Source organism: Vipera berus, assembly GCF_964194415.1.
Source record: "Vipera berus genome assembly, chromosome: 4".
Taxonomy (NCBI): domain Eukaryota; kingdom Metazoa; phylum Chordata; class Lepidosauria; order Squamata; family Viperidae; genus Vipera; species Vipera berus.
In genome coordinates this window covers 48,110,191-48,128,283 of record NC_138206.1, presented here as the reverse complement: position 1 = coordinate 48,128,283, position 18,093 = coordinate 48,110,191, and the positions used below count along the sequence as shown (strand labels likewise).

At 38.9% G+C, this 18,093-nt stretch overlaps 1 protein-coding gene across 2 annotated transcripts; it reads left to right on the top strand.

The window, feature by feature from the left end:
* The first annotated feature begins 6 nt into the window (after positions 1–6).
* LOC308667478 (protein EURL) lies at positions 7–12,866 on the top strand. Of its 2 annotated transcripts, none has more exons than XM_081326710.1 (5): positions 7–94; positions 2,141–2,271; positions 4,659–5,189; positions 6,648–6,710; positions 10,090–12,866. In XM_081326710.1, exons 2-5 carry the CDS (start codon positions 2,148–2,150, stop codon positions 10,248–10,250), a joined length of 879 nt encoding a protein of 292 aa, XP_081182836.1. In that variant the 5' UTR covers positions 7–94; positions 2,141–2,147; the 3' UTR covers positions 10,251–12,866. The 2 variants fall into 2 exon arrangements, with proteins under 2 accessions (XP_081182836.1, XP_081182837.1); XM_081326711.1 differs by lacking the exon at positions 7–94 and having other exon boundaries at positions 1,740–2,271; positions 10,090–10,286; positions 10,937–12,866.
* Positions 12,867–18,093: the final 5,227 nt, after the last annotated feature.

Here is an 18,093-nt window from a genome sequence, read left to right as displayed (position 1 = left end):
GCCCGTCTCAAAAATTTTTGCCTCCTCGCCTCCCTCCCGTTCTCAGCCTTTCCCCAGCCTTGGGACTACCCGGTATCACTGCTATAAACCACAGGTAATCGACCTCCAGTGCAGAAAAGGCTTCTCGGGAGGTTGGGATAATAGGCCCCACCACCTGAGCGGCGGGAAAGGAGGGACTAAGGCAGGGGTAGGCAACCTTGGCTCTTTTATGACTCCTGGACTTCAACTCCCAGAATTCCTGAGCCAGCACAGCTGGCTCAGGAATTCTGGGAGTTGAAGTCCAGAAGTCATAAAAGAGCCAAGGTTGCCTACCCCTGGACTAAGGAGAGGCAGGGAAGTGAATAATTGTCAGGCTGAAAGTGTGCCTTATGCAGTGCTTTTTTGGTAAAAGAAAAAGGTGCCGGAACTCACACATGTCATACAACCCGCCTTGCCTACCTTACAAGGTTTCATCCAAAAAAGGTGCCGGAACTCTGTTCTGAGTGTTCTATGAGGAAAAAAATCCCTGCCCTTATGAAATAAGCACACCTCTCTGCACAGGTGCCATCCTTTGAACAATGTGTAAACTAATGGAACGTAATATGGATGCAAGGGACGCGGTGCTCAGTGGGTTAGGACGTGCTGAACTTGTCGATCAGAAGGTCAGCAGTTTGGCGGGTCGAATCCCGGGTGCCGCCTAGCAGAGTGAGCGCCTGTTACTCGTCCCAGCTTCTGCCAACCTAGCGGTTCGAAAGCACGTAAAAATGCAAGTAGAAAAATAGGGACCACTACGGTGGGAAGGTAACAGCGTTCCGTGCGCCTTTGGCGTCTAGTCATGCCGGCCACATGACCACGGAGATGTCCTTGGACAAGCGCTGGCTCTTCGGCTTTGAAACAGGGATGAGCACCGGCCCCTAGAGTCCAAAATGACTAGCACGCATGTGCGGGGGAACCTTTATCTTTACCTTTAATATGGATGCAAGAGCTGAAATGTATGAGAGCAAAAACCGCTGCTTTCCCTGTGCCAAGTATATTTCCCTGGCCCCCAATTTAACGCTCGGGTTTGCCTAGGTGTAAGAAAGTTTTTCCTCTTTCCCAGGTATATTGGGTTTTATAGTAAAAAAAAAAGGACTCAGTGCAAATTACCAATCCTCGGTATAGCTCTGTTCTCATTAAAGTGAATAAAAATGTTTAGATCTATATTTATCCTAACATTAGAGACATAATTACACTTGAGATGCAGAAGTGTAAACATGTCTGCTATTCCTCTTCACTGAAGCCTTGGCCTTTATCTTAGGGATTCCCTTTCAGCAAAAGGAAAATGGCCTACTCCAGTTTGGGGGAAAGGGAAAGACCTAAGAAACATTCTCCCAACGAGAAATGCTATTTAGAAAACAATTCTGAAATTAACTTATTGTGCGTGTCTTGTGCTTTTCTAAGTCCAATTGATAAAATGAAAAGCAATTTATTTGATAGGTTGACTATTCCTATTCTATAAATGAAGTATAAACAGGAAGTTAAAGATAAAAAATAATTATGCTTCTGCTTATTTAGGAAATATAATATGATTTTTGGTCACGTTACATAGACTAATTCTATACTCTGTTGGGGTAAAATTTACAAGTTCAAAATGACTCTGTAAAAAAGATACCTTAGAGCTGCCAAAATTAGCCTCCATGTTTATTTATGAGATAAACTGCAAAATTGTTCTGCCTCAAGCTGCTCTGAGATAGTAAGTCATCACTGAACTGGCACAAATATGAGAAATTATTGAAGGGACACTGTATTTTTCTATGTGTTTCATTACATATTTATTTAAGATACTCTATAGGGCTGGTTATCTTACATACCATAAATCTGTGTGACTCACAGTAAAGATGACATGTTTGTATATGAAGGAATTTTTAAAAATCCCAAAACCAGCTCCCAGCAGCCTATACAACGCTCCTAATAAATAAACAACAATCACTAGGTGTTCACCGTAGCCTGTCACAATATATTCAATTTTTAATCAATTTGGAAATAAAAACATTCTCCAAGTTTACTAAACTTTTTTTTCCTGGTTTCCTGTCTGACTTGTCAAACCTTGTATGGGATGATAAATATATGATTCTTCCATATTGTGAGTAACAGTAACAGCACTATTAAACTTCTCTTTTAGGGACATTATGACTGAAGAGCAATTTGTTAACATTGATTTAAACGATGATAATGTTTGCAGCATATGCAAATTAGGAACAGAAAGAGAGACTCTTTCCTTCTGTCACATTTGTTTCGAGCTAAGCATTGAAGGTAAGTGTATCCTAATTTCAGACAACTGGAAAAATGTATCTTTAACAAACAAAACCTTTCAATTTCCAGATTATGATGGTAGCCCATAAATTATTCCTGTTTTTCTAACATTGGTCCTTTCTTGGGCAGGGGAGTTCATTTGTTTTGTAGATTTTGTTTGGTGTTTAGAACTTTGATTTTCCAAAGTTATAAATCACATAGTAATCTTCTGTGTGAAAAGGCTCTAATTCAGAGGTGTCAAACTGCCGGACACATCATCCAGAAGCTGCGCCCACCCCATTACCGGCAATGACAAAACTGTCCCAATGTGTTGCGTGACGTCACGTGACATCACGAGCTTGGCATGTCTGCTCTAATTCATCTGTTTCTCAGAATAGTTCCATAAATAAAAAATCACTAAAATTAACTCATATTTATAATAGATTTACATTAGGATTATGTGAATATATAAATGTAAACTAATCTTTGAAGCCAGTTTGGCTTAGTAGGTAAGACACTGAATTAGAAGTGAGAAACTTGAGTTCTGATCCTATATTAGGTATGGGCCTAATTTTGGACCACTCATTCACTCTTAGTTTTAGGTTTGTATTGATGAACCAATTCAAAAACATTTGTCAAGAAAATTGCAGGACTTATCTATATACAGGTTGTCTTCGACTTACAGCAGTTTATTTAGTGACCGTTCAAACTTACAACCGCACTGAAAAAAGTGACTTATGACTGTTTTTTCACAATAGTTGCAGCATCCCAATGGTCGTACAATCAAAATTCAGACATTTGGCAGCTGATTCATGTTATGACGGTTGCAATGTTCCAGGGTCATGTGATCTCCTAGTGCAACCTTCTGACAAGCAAAGTCAGTGGGGAAGCCAGTTTTACATAACCATGTTATGTTTCCTGTCCTTTGAATTTGGGTGAGGGTATGTAGATTTTAGGGGTCTTTATCTTCCTAATTTCTTCAGTTTCTAGCTGGAAAGCTCAAACTTTTCTGAAAGGATTATTGAATTTGCATTTCTAAAAGCTGGCAACTGACTAGTTTTTGCTTGGGGGAAGAGGCTGGGGCTGGTATCTGTCTTTTTTTTTAAAGATCTTCTCCATTATTTCTTTGGGAAAATATATTCTGCCATTTTAATATTCCCCAAAATATTTATTTCTTTGGATTCTTCTCACAATATATAATCATTGCTTTCTCATAAACATTCAAATGTACTTAGAATGGTGTTAGTGAATAAGTAAATAAGCTACTACATTGGGCTATTGCAATCCCTGACAAGCTTATTTAAACATATGCACAAAATTATTGTTGGGACATTGGTTACAAAAAATATAGATTTATCCAGATTCTTAAGTTAATGTTTGGATTATATTTACATTCAATATTTACATTCAAACTTAGCTATGACTTGGTAACTCTTAGTCAATCACCCGCTTTCAGTGTTTCAATTCAGCCTACCTCCCTGGATTGCTGTAACACTGGTGTGGGTTTATATTAAGGGAAGTTACCATTTAGGTCACTTTTTGCTCTCGAGATATAAAACAAATAAATAATGCAATTGAAAAGCATCTAGGCAAAACACTAGATAAAAGATGGAGCTCCAATATCCAGTGGGGGAAAAATAGCATATTCTTTCAAATGAAAAGAATCCAGATTCCTTTTGAGTTGAATAAACATAGTTCAAGTGGGGAAATAGGAACTATAATCTGAACTATTTTTATTTTTTTGTTTTTCTTGGGGGGAAAAATTACTAGAGAGAAATTTACTCCAAATTTCAGTGATGTTAAAATCTAGCTCTAGTACAGGTAGTCCTCGACTTAGAACAGTTTATTTAGTGACTGTTCAAACTTACAATGGCACTGAAAAAATTGTCTTATGATCGTTTATCATTCTTATGACCGTTGCAGCATCTGCATGGTCATGTGATCAAAATTCAGATGCTTGGCAACTTACTCATATTTTGTTGTGGTTGCAGTGACTTGGAGTTGTGTGATCATCTTTTGTGGCCACCTGATAAGCAAATTCAATGGGGAGGCCAGATTTACTTAACAACCCTGTTACTATCTTAACAACTGCTATGATTCACAACTATGGCAAGAAAGGGCCAAAATTCATTTAACTGTCTTGCTTAGTGACGAAATTTTGAGTTCAATTATGGTCATAAGTCAAGAACTACCTGTAGCTATTCATATCTGTAGCCTATTTCTGAACTTACACAAGGAACAATAAAGAAATCATTAACATACTTCTATGAGATAATGGTACTAATTAATTATCAAATCAATTAAAGAATGAATGATTTTTTATATATGAAGTATATATAAAGTATTTTCAGTCTATAATTTACTATTATTCATGGAATTATACTTCTTGTTTCTTTTTTCTTTCTTAGGAATACCAAAGTCTGATCTTCTGCATACAAGATCATTAAGGGGACATAGAGACTGCTTTGAAAAATTCCACTTAATAGCAAACCAGAGTTGCCCACAATCAAAATTGTCCAAAAGTACATATGCAGAAGTGAAAAACATTTTGAGCAAAAAAATTAACTGGATTATACAGTACGCACAAAACAAAGATAGGGATTTGGATTCAGAAGGTTCAAAACAGACACAGCATCGGATTTTTAGTTTTAGACATCAGAAAGAGAGAAAGTTACTTCCACAGTTTGATTCCCAAGTCCCTAAATATTCTGCAAAATGGATCAATGGAAGCTCTGGGAGTATAACAAACTGTTCACAGAGTATTCTAGAATCAAGAGAATCCAGTGATTTTAGATTTGACATGTTGCAACAAAGCAGATCATCATTTTGTTGTAATAATTCATTATGGTCTAGTCATAATCAGTCTTCGGAGTTGGGAAAACCTAAAAAAGATCCAGAGACTTGTGTACGAAGATTTCACCAATACAACAGAGAGCAGTGTAAGTGCAAGAAGTAATTTATAAACCCGTCTGTGTATATAAACTTTTTGCAACACTTGGAAAATAAAAATACTAACTTACAAGTATTGAAAGCAGTAAATGTTCAGTTGGTGCATAACTTTAATTATTACAATTTCAATCCAGTGATACAGTGTTTGTCAAATAGTCCTAGCCTAAAGAAACATGATTTTTAAATTGTGAACCCATACTAAATAATAACGTGTTTCTCCGAAAATAAGACCCAATCTTTTTTTTCTTTTTTTTTGGGGGGGGGGGTCTTTTCCGTTCACCTCCGCCACTGGCAGCCCAACCCAGCCATCCCACTTCTGCAGCCGAAGGAGCAGCTTCATTCTGCAGCTGAGAATGGAGCTCAGGCCTGCATTTCTCAGTCAGAGGCCTTTCCAGAAGGTCTGTGCAGCCAAGAACCGAGCTATGGATTGAATCCGTAGCTCGTTTCTTGGCTGCAGAGGCCTTCTGGAAAGGCCTCTGCAAAATACAGGCCCGAGCTCCATTCTTAGCTGCAGAATGAAGCTGCTCCTTCGGCTGCAGAAGAGGGCCAGCGAGGCAAGTGTCAATCCATGGGTGGTCCGGCTGCAATGGTAAGCTCTACCCCCACCCCCCCAGCTTGATTTTTAGGCGGGCGCCTCACCCCAAGACTAGGGCTTATTTTGGGAATAGGGCTTAGCCCCACCACCACCACCAAAAAAATCTAGGGCTTATTTTCAGAGTAGGTCTTACTTTCGGAGAAACGTGGTATATGTCTTAATTCAAAAACTACTCATAGTTCATACTAATTTAAGACTTGTAAATAAAACTAGTAAATATATGGAACTTTTCTTTTGTGCTTTATTAGTGTGATCTAAGCTTAGCTTCAACAACATAAGCTCCATTAAAGGAGTTCTATTTTGTTTTGATTAAGCATGTATATTTGCATTGTTGACTAAATATACTAATCCATCTATCTACTTAGAAAATGTAAGGCTAATTCATTCTAGCAATCTTGGATCAGCTAGGAAGGACTTTAAATTGATGGATTCTTCTGGAACCTTCATAAGCAGTCTTACAATTTTGCTAATCAGTCTGTTGATTTTTAGGGCAAGTCATGATAATAGTTACTATTTCAAAGTATAAAAATTATTTGAACAAAAGTTGGGATTGGCTGCATCATTTTAAGGAGAATGGTTGAAAAATTGCAAAAGCAGCTATTCTCAACTTAGATATATTGCATTATATTTTAAAAGGGATGTTAGTGCTTTTAGTAACTTGATTTATAATAGCAAAAGAAGAAGAAAAAATCCCAACACTGACTTAATATGGAGGAATGAATTAATTTTTATATAGTTACTTCACTAATATATAAGTAAAAGTTATTGCTGTTTAATTTTTTTATATGGAAGCATTATTTCCCATTTATACACACACTCATTAACAATTTCCTTTGTCTTTAATTCATACCAGTGAATATGATGCCTCTGAGAGAAGTTGAGCAGCTGAATGGGAAACTACTAAAGCAAGTCCATGGTGAGATACATTTTAATATTTGCTGATTAATACATGTTTATAAGATTGTATTTTCCCATTTTAAATCCCTGAAAATGGTTTATGCTATGTATGTGTGTACAGACACACACGCCTGCATGAATGCATGCATGCATATATAAGTTAAACTTGTATCAGTCATTGAACACAAATGAAAAACAGTTTCAACCAGTTTTTTATTGTTATTAAATGTATATGCCACCTCTCTCACCAATAAAGTGACTCTGGGTGACTGATTTGCTATATGTTCTGTAACAATGCTTTCTTTTGACCACTTTCTTGAATACTAATAATTGTGGGTAACAGTCAAACTTAAGAGGGTGGCATATATATCAAATGGCACTGAAAACAGTTATCTAGGCCCCAGCATCCTTTACCATTTGCAGCTCTGCCAGCACTCATATACTAGACAGTTAAGATTCTGATTGGAGAAGGCAGATCTGAAAGTACTTGGAAAATTACTGAGACTATTCAGTTGTTGCTTACTTATCTGTCATAAAAAAATTGTGCACTAGGGGCTGCAGAGATAAGATTACATGAAATCCTCAACTTAGAGTACGTTATGTGGTCCTGAATGAACTCGTATTGCCCAGCTCTGTCCTTCCATTATTTGGCATGGAAACAAACATTAAAAGTAATATTATATATGTTCATGATAGTGAAAGGAAATTTGTAGGAAAGCTAGAATTATGTGTAAATAAGCATAAAGAAGCTAATTGGGACAGGAATGTTGAAGATGCATGCCTTTAACATCATTTTTAAAGAACGCATGAAAATGTTTTTTTCTCAGAATAAAACCAAATTTATTTTAAGGATAGTTAGCTTTTAGGATGGGAAACATGTCTAATTCAGTAGAAATTTACACAGGGTATAATTTTTAAAATGTCATAGTCAAACCTCCATCATTGGAGATTTTCAGGAAATATTAGCTATTCATCCCTTCCAGTCCTATGACTCTCTATGTCAGTAACTTTACTATTTTAGCATGATATGTTATGCATCTGGCAGCAAGAATGGATTGTATTTTGAAGAATTTATGCAGCAGGTACAAATAGATTAATGGGAGTTTGTGCCAGGGAAGGAATGGTGTACAAGAATAGAGTTGCGCCTTTCTAAATTGATTAGAACTGATTAACTGGTAAAGAGATTCACATTTTCCATAAGGAAAATGTTCTAAAATCAGTCTCGTAGATAACACAGTACTGAGATCTTCTAAGGATGAGCAAGGAGAAATAGTGAACTGACAAATACCTAAATTAGAGTTTAGGGCAGGGGTAGGCAACCTCAGCTCTTTTATGACTCATGGACTTCAACTCCCAGAATTCCTGAGCCAGCATAGCCAGAATTCTGGAAGTTGAAGTCCATGAGTCATAAAAGAGCCGAGGTTGCCTACCCCTGGTTTAGGGGAAGAATGAGAAATTTTTCTGTCACTTAATTCAACAGTATCTCATATCCTACTTAACAAGACAGTTTAGAATGCTAACCACCACCAAAAGAGTGTCCTTGTGAGGATATTTATTATATGTGTGGGTATATTTCCCCTTTTTTGATACATAGTCTCATTCTTTAAAACCCAACTTTCTGAGTTCTTCAGTTACATGTAGCAAGCAGAACTTTGGGGAAGATTTTCAATTTAATTTAATTTAATTTAATAACATTTATATACCGCCCTTCTCCCTGAGGACTCAGGGCGGTTCACAGGGCAGAATAAAATAGCAAATACAAACATTAAAAAAGATTAAACAATTGCCCTAGTTAAAAACAATATAAATACAACGCTAAAAACCCCCAGAAAAATTAAAAAGCGAAAGATAAAACAACCCCAACACACCCCCCTCAGGCTAGGCCGGCTTGTACAAACAGAAATGTCTTGAGATCGCGACGAAAGGAGCGAAGATCGGGCGCCGTCCGGAGCTCTACCGGTAGCTGATTCCACAGCTCCGGAGCGCCCACAGAGAAGGATCTCCCCCTGGGGGCCACCAATCGACATTCTCTGATCGGTGGCACCCTGAGGAGGCCCTCTCTGTGGGAACGCACAGGGCGTAGGGAGCTTGATGCCGGCAGCAGATGTTCCCTGAGGTACTCCGGCCCCATGCCATGGAGTGCTTTGAATACCGTTACCAGTACCTTGAATCTCACCCGGAAGACAACTGGCAACCAATGCAGCTCACGGAGCAGAGGTGTAACGTGGGAGTATCGGGAGACTCCCAACACCACTCTCGCGGCTGCATTCTGTACCAGTTGGAGCTTCCGAGTGGTCCTCAAGGGCAGCCCCATGTAGAGAGCGTTGCAGTAGTCCAGACGAGAGGACACGAGCGCATGAGTGACCGTGCATAGATCATCCCGGCTAAGATAGGGCCGCAACTGACGCACCAGGCGAACCTGTGCGAAGGCCCCCCTAGTCACGGCTCCTATATGATCTTCCAAGGTGAGCCGTGAATCTAGGAGGACCCCCAAGTTGCGAGCCCTATCTACGGGGGGTAATAATTCACCCCCCATAGCTAGAGGTGGAATGTCCGAATAAACCCGGGATGAAGATATGCAAAGCCACTCAGTCTTGTCGGGGTTGAGCTGGAGTCTGTTCCTCCCCATCCAGACCCGAACCGCCTCCAGGCAACGGGACATCACGTTGAGGGCATCACTGGGGTGGTTTGGGGTCGAAAAGAAAAGTTGGGTATCATCAGCGTACTGATGATACCCAACTCCAAAGCCACGAATGATCTCACCCAGCGGCTTCATGTAGATGTTGAACAGGAGAGGCGAGAGGACCGACCCCTGAGGAACTCCACAAATGAGAGACCTCGCGGTCGACCTCTGCCCCCCTGCCAACACCGACTGCGAACGTCCCAAGAGATAGGAGGAGAACCACTGTAAAACTGTGCCTCCCACTCCCAATCCCCTGAGACGCCGCAGCAAGATACCATGGTCGATGGTATCGAAAGCCGCCGAGAGGTCTAATAGGACTAGGACAGAGGAATGCCCCCTGTCCCGAGCCCTCCAGAGATCATTCACCAGCGCGACCAATGCCGTCTCCGTGCTGTGCCCGGGCCTGAAACCCGATTGGTACGGGTCTAGATAATCCGCTTCATCCAGGACCAGAGGGAGCTGATGCGCCACCACACTCTCAACAACCTTCGCAAGAAAGCGAAGGTTGGAGACAGGACGAAAGTTCAGACACCTTAGCTTTACATCAGATGTATTTAAAATGATCCCAAATTGCCATATTCCATTGTAGGTTTCTGTTGAGTCTGGTCACAGCTGTAACTCACATTTTTAATTTTGTTCTTAGCTATCTCATAAATGAAAGTACATCATTGCAACTCTTAATTAGTGTAACTATTTGATGTTATATTGATTTCAGATGTGTTTGAAGAGTTAACTAAGCAAGTACAAGAAAAAGACTCCTTGGCTTCGGAGCTTAATGTCCGTCATATTGCTATTGAACAACTGCTAAAGAACTGTTCAAAACTTCCATGTTTACAGATGGGACGGGCAGCCATGAAATCCAATGTATCCATATAGCCATGGCAAACTTGCATTTTCCACTTTTGCTTCTCTGTGAGTTAGACTTTGGGGGAAAACTTGCACATTTGAGCAGTATTTTGGGGAAAAAATAAGCTTGTGGGTACACAAGGTAGTTACATGTATTTACGTTTTTAAAGAGAAAAATAAAGATGGATAACATTTTCATTTCATATAATCATTTCCATTATTAGTTGAACTGTGTGAATCCATTGCTTCATGATACAGTGGGGCATCATGTCTTAAAAGCATGGATGTTTAAGAGCCTCCCACATTGTTTATGTGTATGCACATTCGTGCCCAAACACCATGATATGATTGCCATTTCCATACTTTGAGCAGTATATTGGAGGAATGGTTTGTGCAAAGAATTCCTCTAGAAGATTTGCCAGCCTAATAAATATTTTCCTTTTTCTCCAATTACCAGTATTCAGCTTAATTTAATTAATACTTCTAACCACTTGTAAATAACCTGGGATAACAGGTGAAATACAGTTTTAAGTATTAAGAAATAATGGAACCACCAGTATTCATCTGCATTTTTTTTATTTATTGCAAGCAATATTTTATTACTGAATTTTATAAAAAGAGACAACTATTTTAGGTACTTTTCCAGATCTTTTATAAAAGTTTTGAATTATAAATAGGATTTTATCTGGTGTAATGGGTGTTTGCTCTTTTTTCAGGTCAACCTTTCATGATGGAAGTAGTTTTTAAAAAAGCTTGTTCCCAAAGACATGATCTCAGTAGTTGTACAATATTACCTTTAATTTTAAAGAGTGTATAATTATATCAAGCATCACAAATTTAAGCCAAGAACCCACTTTTGGAATGATGGTTCAGGCTTTGTTAATATAAGCAGAGCTCAACTTCAGTTTTATATGTGACTTTCTATTGTTTATAAAAATAAATGGCTTTAAAAACATTTAATGTGTCAAATTAGTTGTTTATATTACTTTATGTCACTTGTGAACTTTGTAGAAACTATGAAACTCTTAATCGCTATATTAGGTTATGGTCCAAATATTGCAAAAGAAATGTTCTGTCCCTAAATATAAAAATACTTGACACTCATGGGAGAAAAGTTGTATAGTTGACCGAGGAGTCTCATTCTGGTAAATATATTTTTTGTAAATAAGCAACATGATTAGTGTGTGTGTGTGTGTGTGTGTGTGTGTTTGTTTTCAGACCTTACCTTTAAACATGTTTTCCAAGGGTTAGGTCTATAGGCTCTGTTCTCTATATATTTAGATAATTCCCCAAATTGGACTTGAGTTTTAGAAATGATAGTCTGTCCATTGATCATATAGGTTGTCCTTAACTTCCAACTGTTTCATGATTGCTCCAAATTATGGCCTTGAAAAAAGTGACTTATAACCTTATACATCATGAGAATGAAGAAGTATTTAAAGAGTGTAACAAAGTAGCAACAATGGTGCATTGGAATATCTGCAAGAAATACTATATCTCTTCCTCAAATTTGTGTGTCCATTCACAAGTGTACTATAATTTCAGTTAACTTACTGCAACATAATTGCCTGTAAGCAAGAACAGATGATCACAAAATAGACCAAGTGCTCTGAATCTTTAACATTCAAAAAGATAATCATCTGCTACACCCCACCTTAGCCTTAAATGTTGATAAGACAGACAAAAAACTAGTGGATAGTGGATTCTGAATAACTTGACATAACAAAATATAACAACAACAATATAATAATAATAATGTTGGAAGGGACCTTGGACGTCGTCTAGTCCAACTTCCTTCTTAGGAAAGGAAACCCTATACCATTTCAGACAAATGGCTGTCCAGTCTCTTCTTAAAAACTTCCAGTGTTGGAGCATTCACAGCTTCTGGAGGCAGGTTGTTCCACTGTTTAATTGTTCTGTCAGACAATTTCTCCTTAGTTTTAGGTTGCTTCTCTCTGGTTACTTTCCATCCGTTGCTTCTTGTCCTGCTTTCAGGTGTTTTGGAGAATAGCTTGACTCCTTCTTCTTTGTGGCAGCCCCTGACATATTGGAACACTGCTATCATGTCCCCCCTCGTCCTTGTCTTCATTAAACTAGACATACTCAATTCCAGCAACTGTTCCTTATACTGTATGGTTTAGCCTCCAGACCTCTAATCATCTTTGTTGCTCTTCTCTACTCTCTAGAGCAGACATATCAAACTCGCAATGTCACATGACGTCACACAACGTATTGGGACAGTTTTCCCATTGTCGGCAATGGGGTGAGTGTGGCTTCTGCATGACGCATCTGGCCTGCGGGCTGGCATTTTGACACCCTTGTTCTAGAGTCTCAACATCTTTTTTACATTGTGACCAAAACTGGATGCAGTATTCCAAGTGTGGCCTTACCAAGGCATTGTAAAGTATTAATACTTCTTGTGATCTTGATTCTATCCCTGTTAATGCAGCCTAACACTCTGTTGGCTTTTTTGGCAGATGCAGCACACTGCTGGCTCCTATCTAAATGATTGTCCAGTAGGACTCTGAGATCCCTCTCACAGTTGCTACTATTGAGCAAGGTTCCACCTATACTATACATTTGGTTTTTCTTGCCTAAATGTAGAACTTTACTTTTTCACAATTGAATTTCATTTTGTTAGATAGCACCCAGTGTTCCAGTTTGTTTAGATCCACCTGTATCTTAAGCCTATCTTTTGGAGTGTTGGCTATTCCTGCCAGCTTGGTGTCATCTGCAAATTTGATGAGTTCCCCATCTATCCCCTCATCCAAATCATTGATAAAGATGTTGAAGAGCAGTGGGCCTAAAACAGAGCCCCACTACACACTTCCCTCCATGTAGATGTACTTCCATTGAGGACCACAATGCTGAGTACGGCCGGTCATCCAGCTACGAACCCATCTGGTGGTGATGCTGTCTAACCCATATTTTTCTATCTTTTCAAGCAGTAGGTTGTGATCTGCTTTATCAAATGCCTTACTGAAGTCCAAGTAAATTATATCTACAGCATTTCTCTGGTCCACTAATTTTGTCACCTGGTCAAAGAATGCAATAAGATTTGTCTGCCGTGATCTGTTTTTGACAAACCCATGTTGGCTTTTAGTGATTACTTTGTTTGCCTCTAGGTGCTCGCTGATTCGTTGTTTATCTTTTCTAGAATCTTCCCAGATATTTAGGTCAGGCTGATAGGCCTGTAGTTTCCTGGATCTATTTTTGCACTTTTTTGAAGATGGGAACTACATCGGCTCTTTTCCAGTCCTCTGGTAGTTCTCCAGTGCTCCAGGATCTTTGAAAAATATAGTTCAGTGGTTCTGAGATCACATCTGCCAGTTCCTTGAGAACCTTGGGGTGTAATCTATGTGTTCCTGGTGATTTGAAGTCATCTAGGCTGGATAGGTGCTCGCTTTCCATTTTCTTGCCTAACTTAACTTGTATTTCTAATCTATTTTTTATGGTACTGTTTTTGATAGGTTGGACTGTTATTTCCCTTTATATAAAGACAGATGCAAAAAATGAGTTAAATAGTTTTGCTTTCTCCCTATTGCTTGTCACCTTCTTGCTACTTTCCCCCTCTAATAGACCAATCATTTTGTTAAATTTTTTATTGTTTTTTACATGTTGAAAGAAGTTTTTTTTTGTTATTTTTGACTTTGGTCACAAGCCTTAGTTCATTTTGAGCCTTAGCTTTCCTCACTTCATCTTTGCAGGCTCGGACTGTTTGCTAATATTCTGCTTTAGTTAGTTTCCACTTTTTATACTTGTCCTTTTTATCTTTCAATTTAAGCAGCCATGCTGGTTTCTTTTAAGAGCTGTTATTTTTCTTCTTTGTTGGTATTGTGCTAGACTGGGCTTTTATTATCTCACTTTTCAAAATTTCCCAAGCTTCTTGAGTTGTTTTCCCCTTGAGGATTCTCATCCATGGAATCCTTTCCAAGCTCTCTCTAAGTTTATTGAAATTAGCTCTCTTAAAGTCCAAGACTCTAGTTTGACTGTTCTATTGCTTGTGCTTCCATAATGTTGAATTCCAATATTGCATGATCACTTCCCCACAAGGTTCCTGTGGCTTTAACACCTTCTATCAGAAAGAGCTGGGGAAAAATCACAAAGACAAAGCCCTGCAAATAAAAGAATTACATGTAGTTATCCTAGACTCCCAAAGACCTTTTTGCCTTCTATATTGAAAGTTATAAAGTTCTGCATTCCTGTCTCTAGTGATAAACCTCTGCCTCCTCCATTTACAATTGTAAAGTTCTGCATTCCTGTCTCTAGTGATAAACCTCTGCCTCCTCCATTTACAATTGTAAAGTTCTGCATTCCTGTCTCTAGTGATAAACCTCTGCCTCCTCCATTTACAATTGTATACAACAAATACCTCTGCCTCCTCCATTTACAATTGTATATAACAAGACTTGTCTCCTGTAATTGCCCTTGCCTCAAGATATGGCTTCCTGTCTCCTGTAATTGTCCTTGCCTCAAGTTATGCCTTCCTGTGATAACCCTTGTCTTCTCTGTTAGCATTTGTATACGATAAGTTATGCTTTATTGTTTCCTGTGATGACCTTTGCCCTCTTCATTAGCAGTTGTATGCAATGAGCTATGTTTTCCTATGACCTTCCATATGTTACTTCCTCATGTGTGTACTTCCCCCTCCCTGGTGAAACTGCTCAATAAAAGAGTGCTGTGCAAAGCTGTTCGGGGGGCAACACCATCCACCCCGGGCACTCTGTGCTCTCTCACCTTGAACAAACTTGTGTTGGTGCCTCAGTTTGTCCTAGGATTCTGTTCCTGCGCTATCGCAGTTCCCAAGTGTGACCGTCGGAACGTCCGGCACACTGGGTCGGTGGCAAAGGGCAAAATCCTTCCATATTCAAGGTGTTCACCCTTGCGAGGGTCCCTCTAAATTCTCACCCCTGTTACGGGGCTCTAAGAGTTGAGGCCGGAACCCTGATCGGTCGCTTGACGCGACAATTACAACTGTGGCAAAAGAAAGCAAAGATAATCTCAATAGTAATAGGCACTCTTGGTGCAATCCCAAAACATTTGGAGCATCATCATTGACAAAATCACCATCAGTCAATTTCAAAAGGCAGCTTAACAGTTTACATATGGTGACAGGACCATCAAACAACATCTGCCTATCCAAGGTCCTTGGGAAGGACTTGATATGTAGATAAAAATCTAAATTTAAACATATCGCTCACTGTGCAACAAAACAATAATAATTTGAAAGCCAGTAGTAGTTCAAGGCACCAGGCTAAAAACAAGACTAAGACAACTACGTGATCTTGAAACAGTCACTCTCTGTCAGTCCTAAGAAGGAGGCAATAGCAAACCACTTCTGAAATCTTGCCAAGAGAACTACAGAGACTTTAACAAGTAATCTCAATAATACTATGCCTACACAAATTCTCATACCAAAAAAGTCATGAATTGTATTAAGTCAGTGTTAAGAGATACAAGCTATACCTATTAAAGTAATTCTAGAAACTAAAGAATGAAAGTATATACTTCAAATTAACTATTATGCAGGTTTTAAATCAATCAAATAACAAAGACATTCAGTCCTAAAGCTTTCTGAGCCTCAGTGACTTCATTGCAGCATCAAGATGTTTCAGCTAGAGATCTACATTGAGGAATAGTAAATTTTATACTTTCTTTAGCTTTATTCATTCTTCCCCAGTCTGAGCAGTTTATTAGTAAAGGTAAAGGTTCCCCCACACATGCGTGCTAGTCGTTTCCAACTCTAGGGGCCGGTGCTCATCTCTGTTTCAAAGCCAAAGAGCCAGCACTTCTCCGAGAATATCTCCGTGGTCATGTGGCCGGCATGACTAGATGCCAAAGGCACACGGAACGCTGTTACGTTCCCACCGTAGTGGTCCCTATTTTTCTACTTGTGTTTTTACGTGCTTTCGAACTGCTAGGTTGGCAGAAGCTGGGACAAGTAACAGGCGCTCACTCTGTTATGCGGCACTCGGGATTCGACCCGCCAAACTGCCGACCTTCTGATCAACAAGCTCAGCATCCTAACCCACTGAGCCACCGCATCCCCCGAGCAGTTTATTACAAAGCAAAAAAAATTGTTCCTTAAAGGACTAAAAACTCGTAACAGAGTGATGTAACCTCTCAAATTAGAAGTGTTTCAAATGTAATGTTTTGTGCAATGTTGGCCTGTTTCAGGTATGGGAAAAAATATAGAATGGCGGCTTTTTCCTGGTTATTATATTCCTCGCTTTACAAAAAATAATAATATGTGTATAATTTTCAAGAACAATGTGAAATTTGACATTTCAATTAAGTAGGCAATTTATAACTATAAATTGAAAGAAAATGTAAAGTAAAAATAAATTAATTTTTAGTTATTACAGATGACTAGATAATGCTAGTATTTTCCATTTTCTACAAAAATGCACAAGTTATTTTCACACAAAAAAAAATCCAAGAAAAATCATACAGTACCAAGTTTCTATCAAGTAGGCTGTATTATCTACGCCCTCTGGTGGTAGATGTTAGTAACTGTTGAAAATGGTTCAGGTAAATTTTCATTTAGCGTCAAAAAAACAGCCCAGGTCACTTATATATATTTTCAGAGATATTTCCTTACCTAAACAGAGAGAAAAAATGATCATGTGGGTGGGCAAAAGCAGGAGTAACGTCCATCTCCCTACTGGCTTGCCCATTGAGTTTCATTGTGGGAAGCTGGTAGGGAGCATCAAAATTATTTCCTCCCTCCCTCCCTCTTTGACATTCTTTATCTTCCTTCATTACTCCCTCCCTCCCTCCTTTCCTTTCCTGGCTCTTTCCCTCTCCCTTCCTCTTTCTTCTCTCCCTCCATCCCGCCTTCCTTCCTTTCCTGGCTCTTTTCCTCTCTCCCCCCCTTCCTCTTCTTTCCTACCTTTCTATAATTTCCTTCCTTCCTTTACTTCCTCCTTTGAATTCCTGCTAGTTTCCCCATTTATTTTGCTCGTGGAAAGATTGCAATCTAGCCAACAGGAAGTTCCAAGTCCAAGGTCAGGTGGAGGAGCAATTGAAGCTTTGTACAGGGATTCGGGATCAGGAATGGTATGTGTGTGTGTGTGGGGCTTCATAAGAGGTGTCATATGGATTGGGACGATTATGTGGGTATTATCACATAATATTGAAAATGAAAATCATATAACCATAGCAGCAGCCAGTAGCACTAAAACCGCCACAGCTTTCTCAAATTCCATCTCCCCCCCACCCCCAAGCACCTTAGAAGAAATGGATGCTGGATTTTGGGCACATTCTGTAAGTCATGCCATTTGATAGTTCACCATTTTGTCCAGCAAAAGGTAATGACAATGAGAGTTTTAGTATTATATATACTGATAGGCGCTAGGCTACTTCACAGATATACTGTATAAGGTAGGCAAACAAGGTCAGTAATTTTCTGCCCCTACACTAAATGAATAGGATCTTTCTACAATTAACTATTGATATTTATTAATATCTTGGGCTGGAGCAACAATGACTAAATTTAACTTTGTAATTTATTTAAAATGAAATGCACATTTTGATAAAACATGTTTATGCTTGGTATAGAGAGTATAATTATAGGTCTGCAAAGCAGCAATTTATGTTTTCATTACTCATTAACATGCTTTGCTATAAATTTCTCCAGCTGAAAATACCTTGAAATTAATCTCTCGTATCAAATTATAATGGAACAGAAAAACCTTTCCCCCAAAGTATATCAGAATGCATGCCCTCACTATTCCTAATGTATGCCAAATAAAATATTCTGCTGTATAAAATGCAAAAATAAACATAGCAATAGCAATTGCACTTAGACTTGTCTGAATATGATATAGGTTCTCCTGCTTGAGCAGGGGGCTGGACTAGAAGACCTCCAAGG

Coding starts and splice junctions, on each gene's coding strand:
- LOC308667478 (XM_081326710.1), top strand. CDS start 2,148: ATGACTGAAGAGCAATTTGTTAACATTGATTTAAACGATGATAATGTT. Junction 2,272..4,658: donor TTTCGAGCTAAGCATTGAAG/GTAAGTGTATCC, acceptor TTTCTTTCTTAG/GAATACCAAAGTCTGATCTT. Junction 5,190..6,647: donor CCAATACAACAGAGAGCAGT/GTAAGTGCAAGA, acceptor AATTCATACCAG/TGAATATGATGCCTCTGAGA.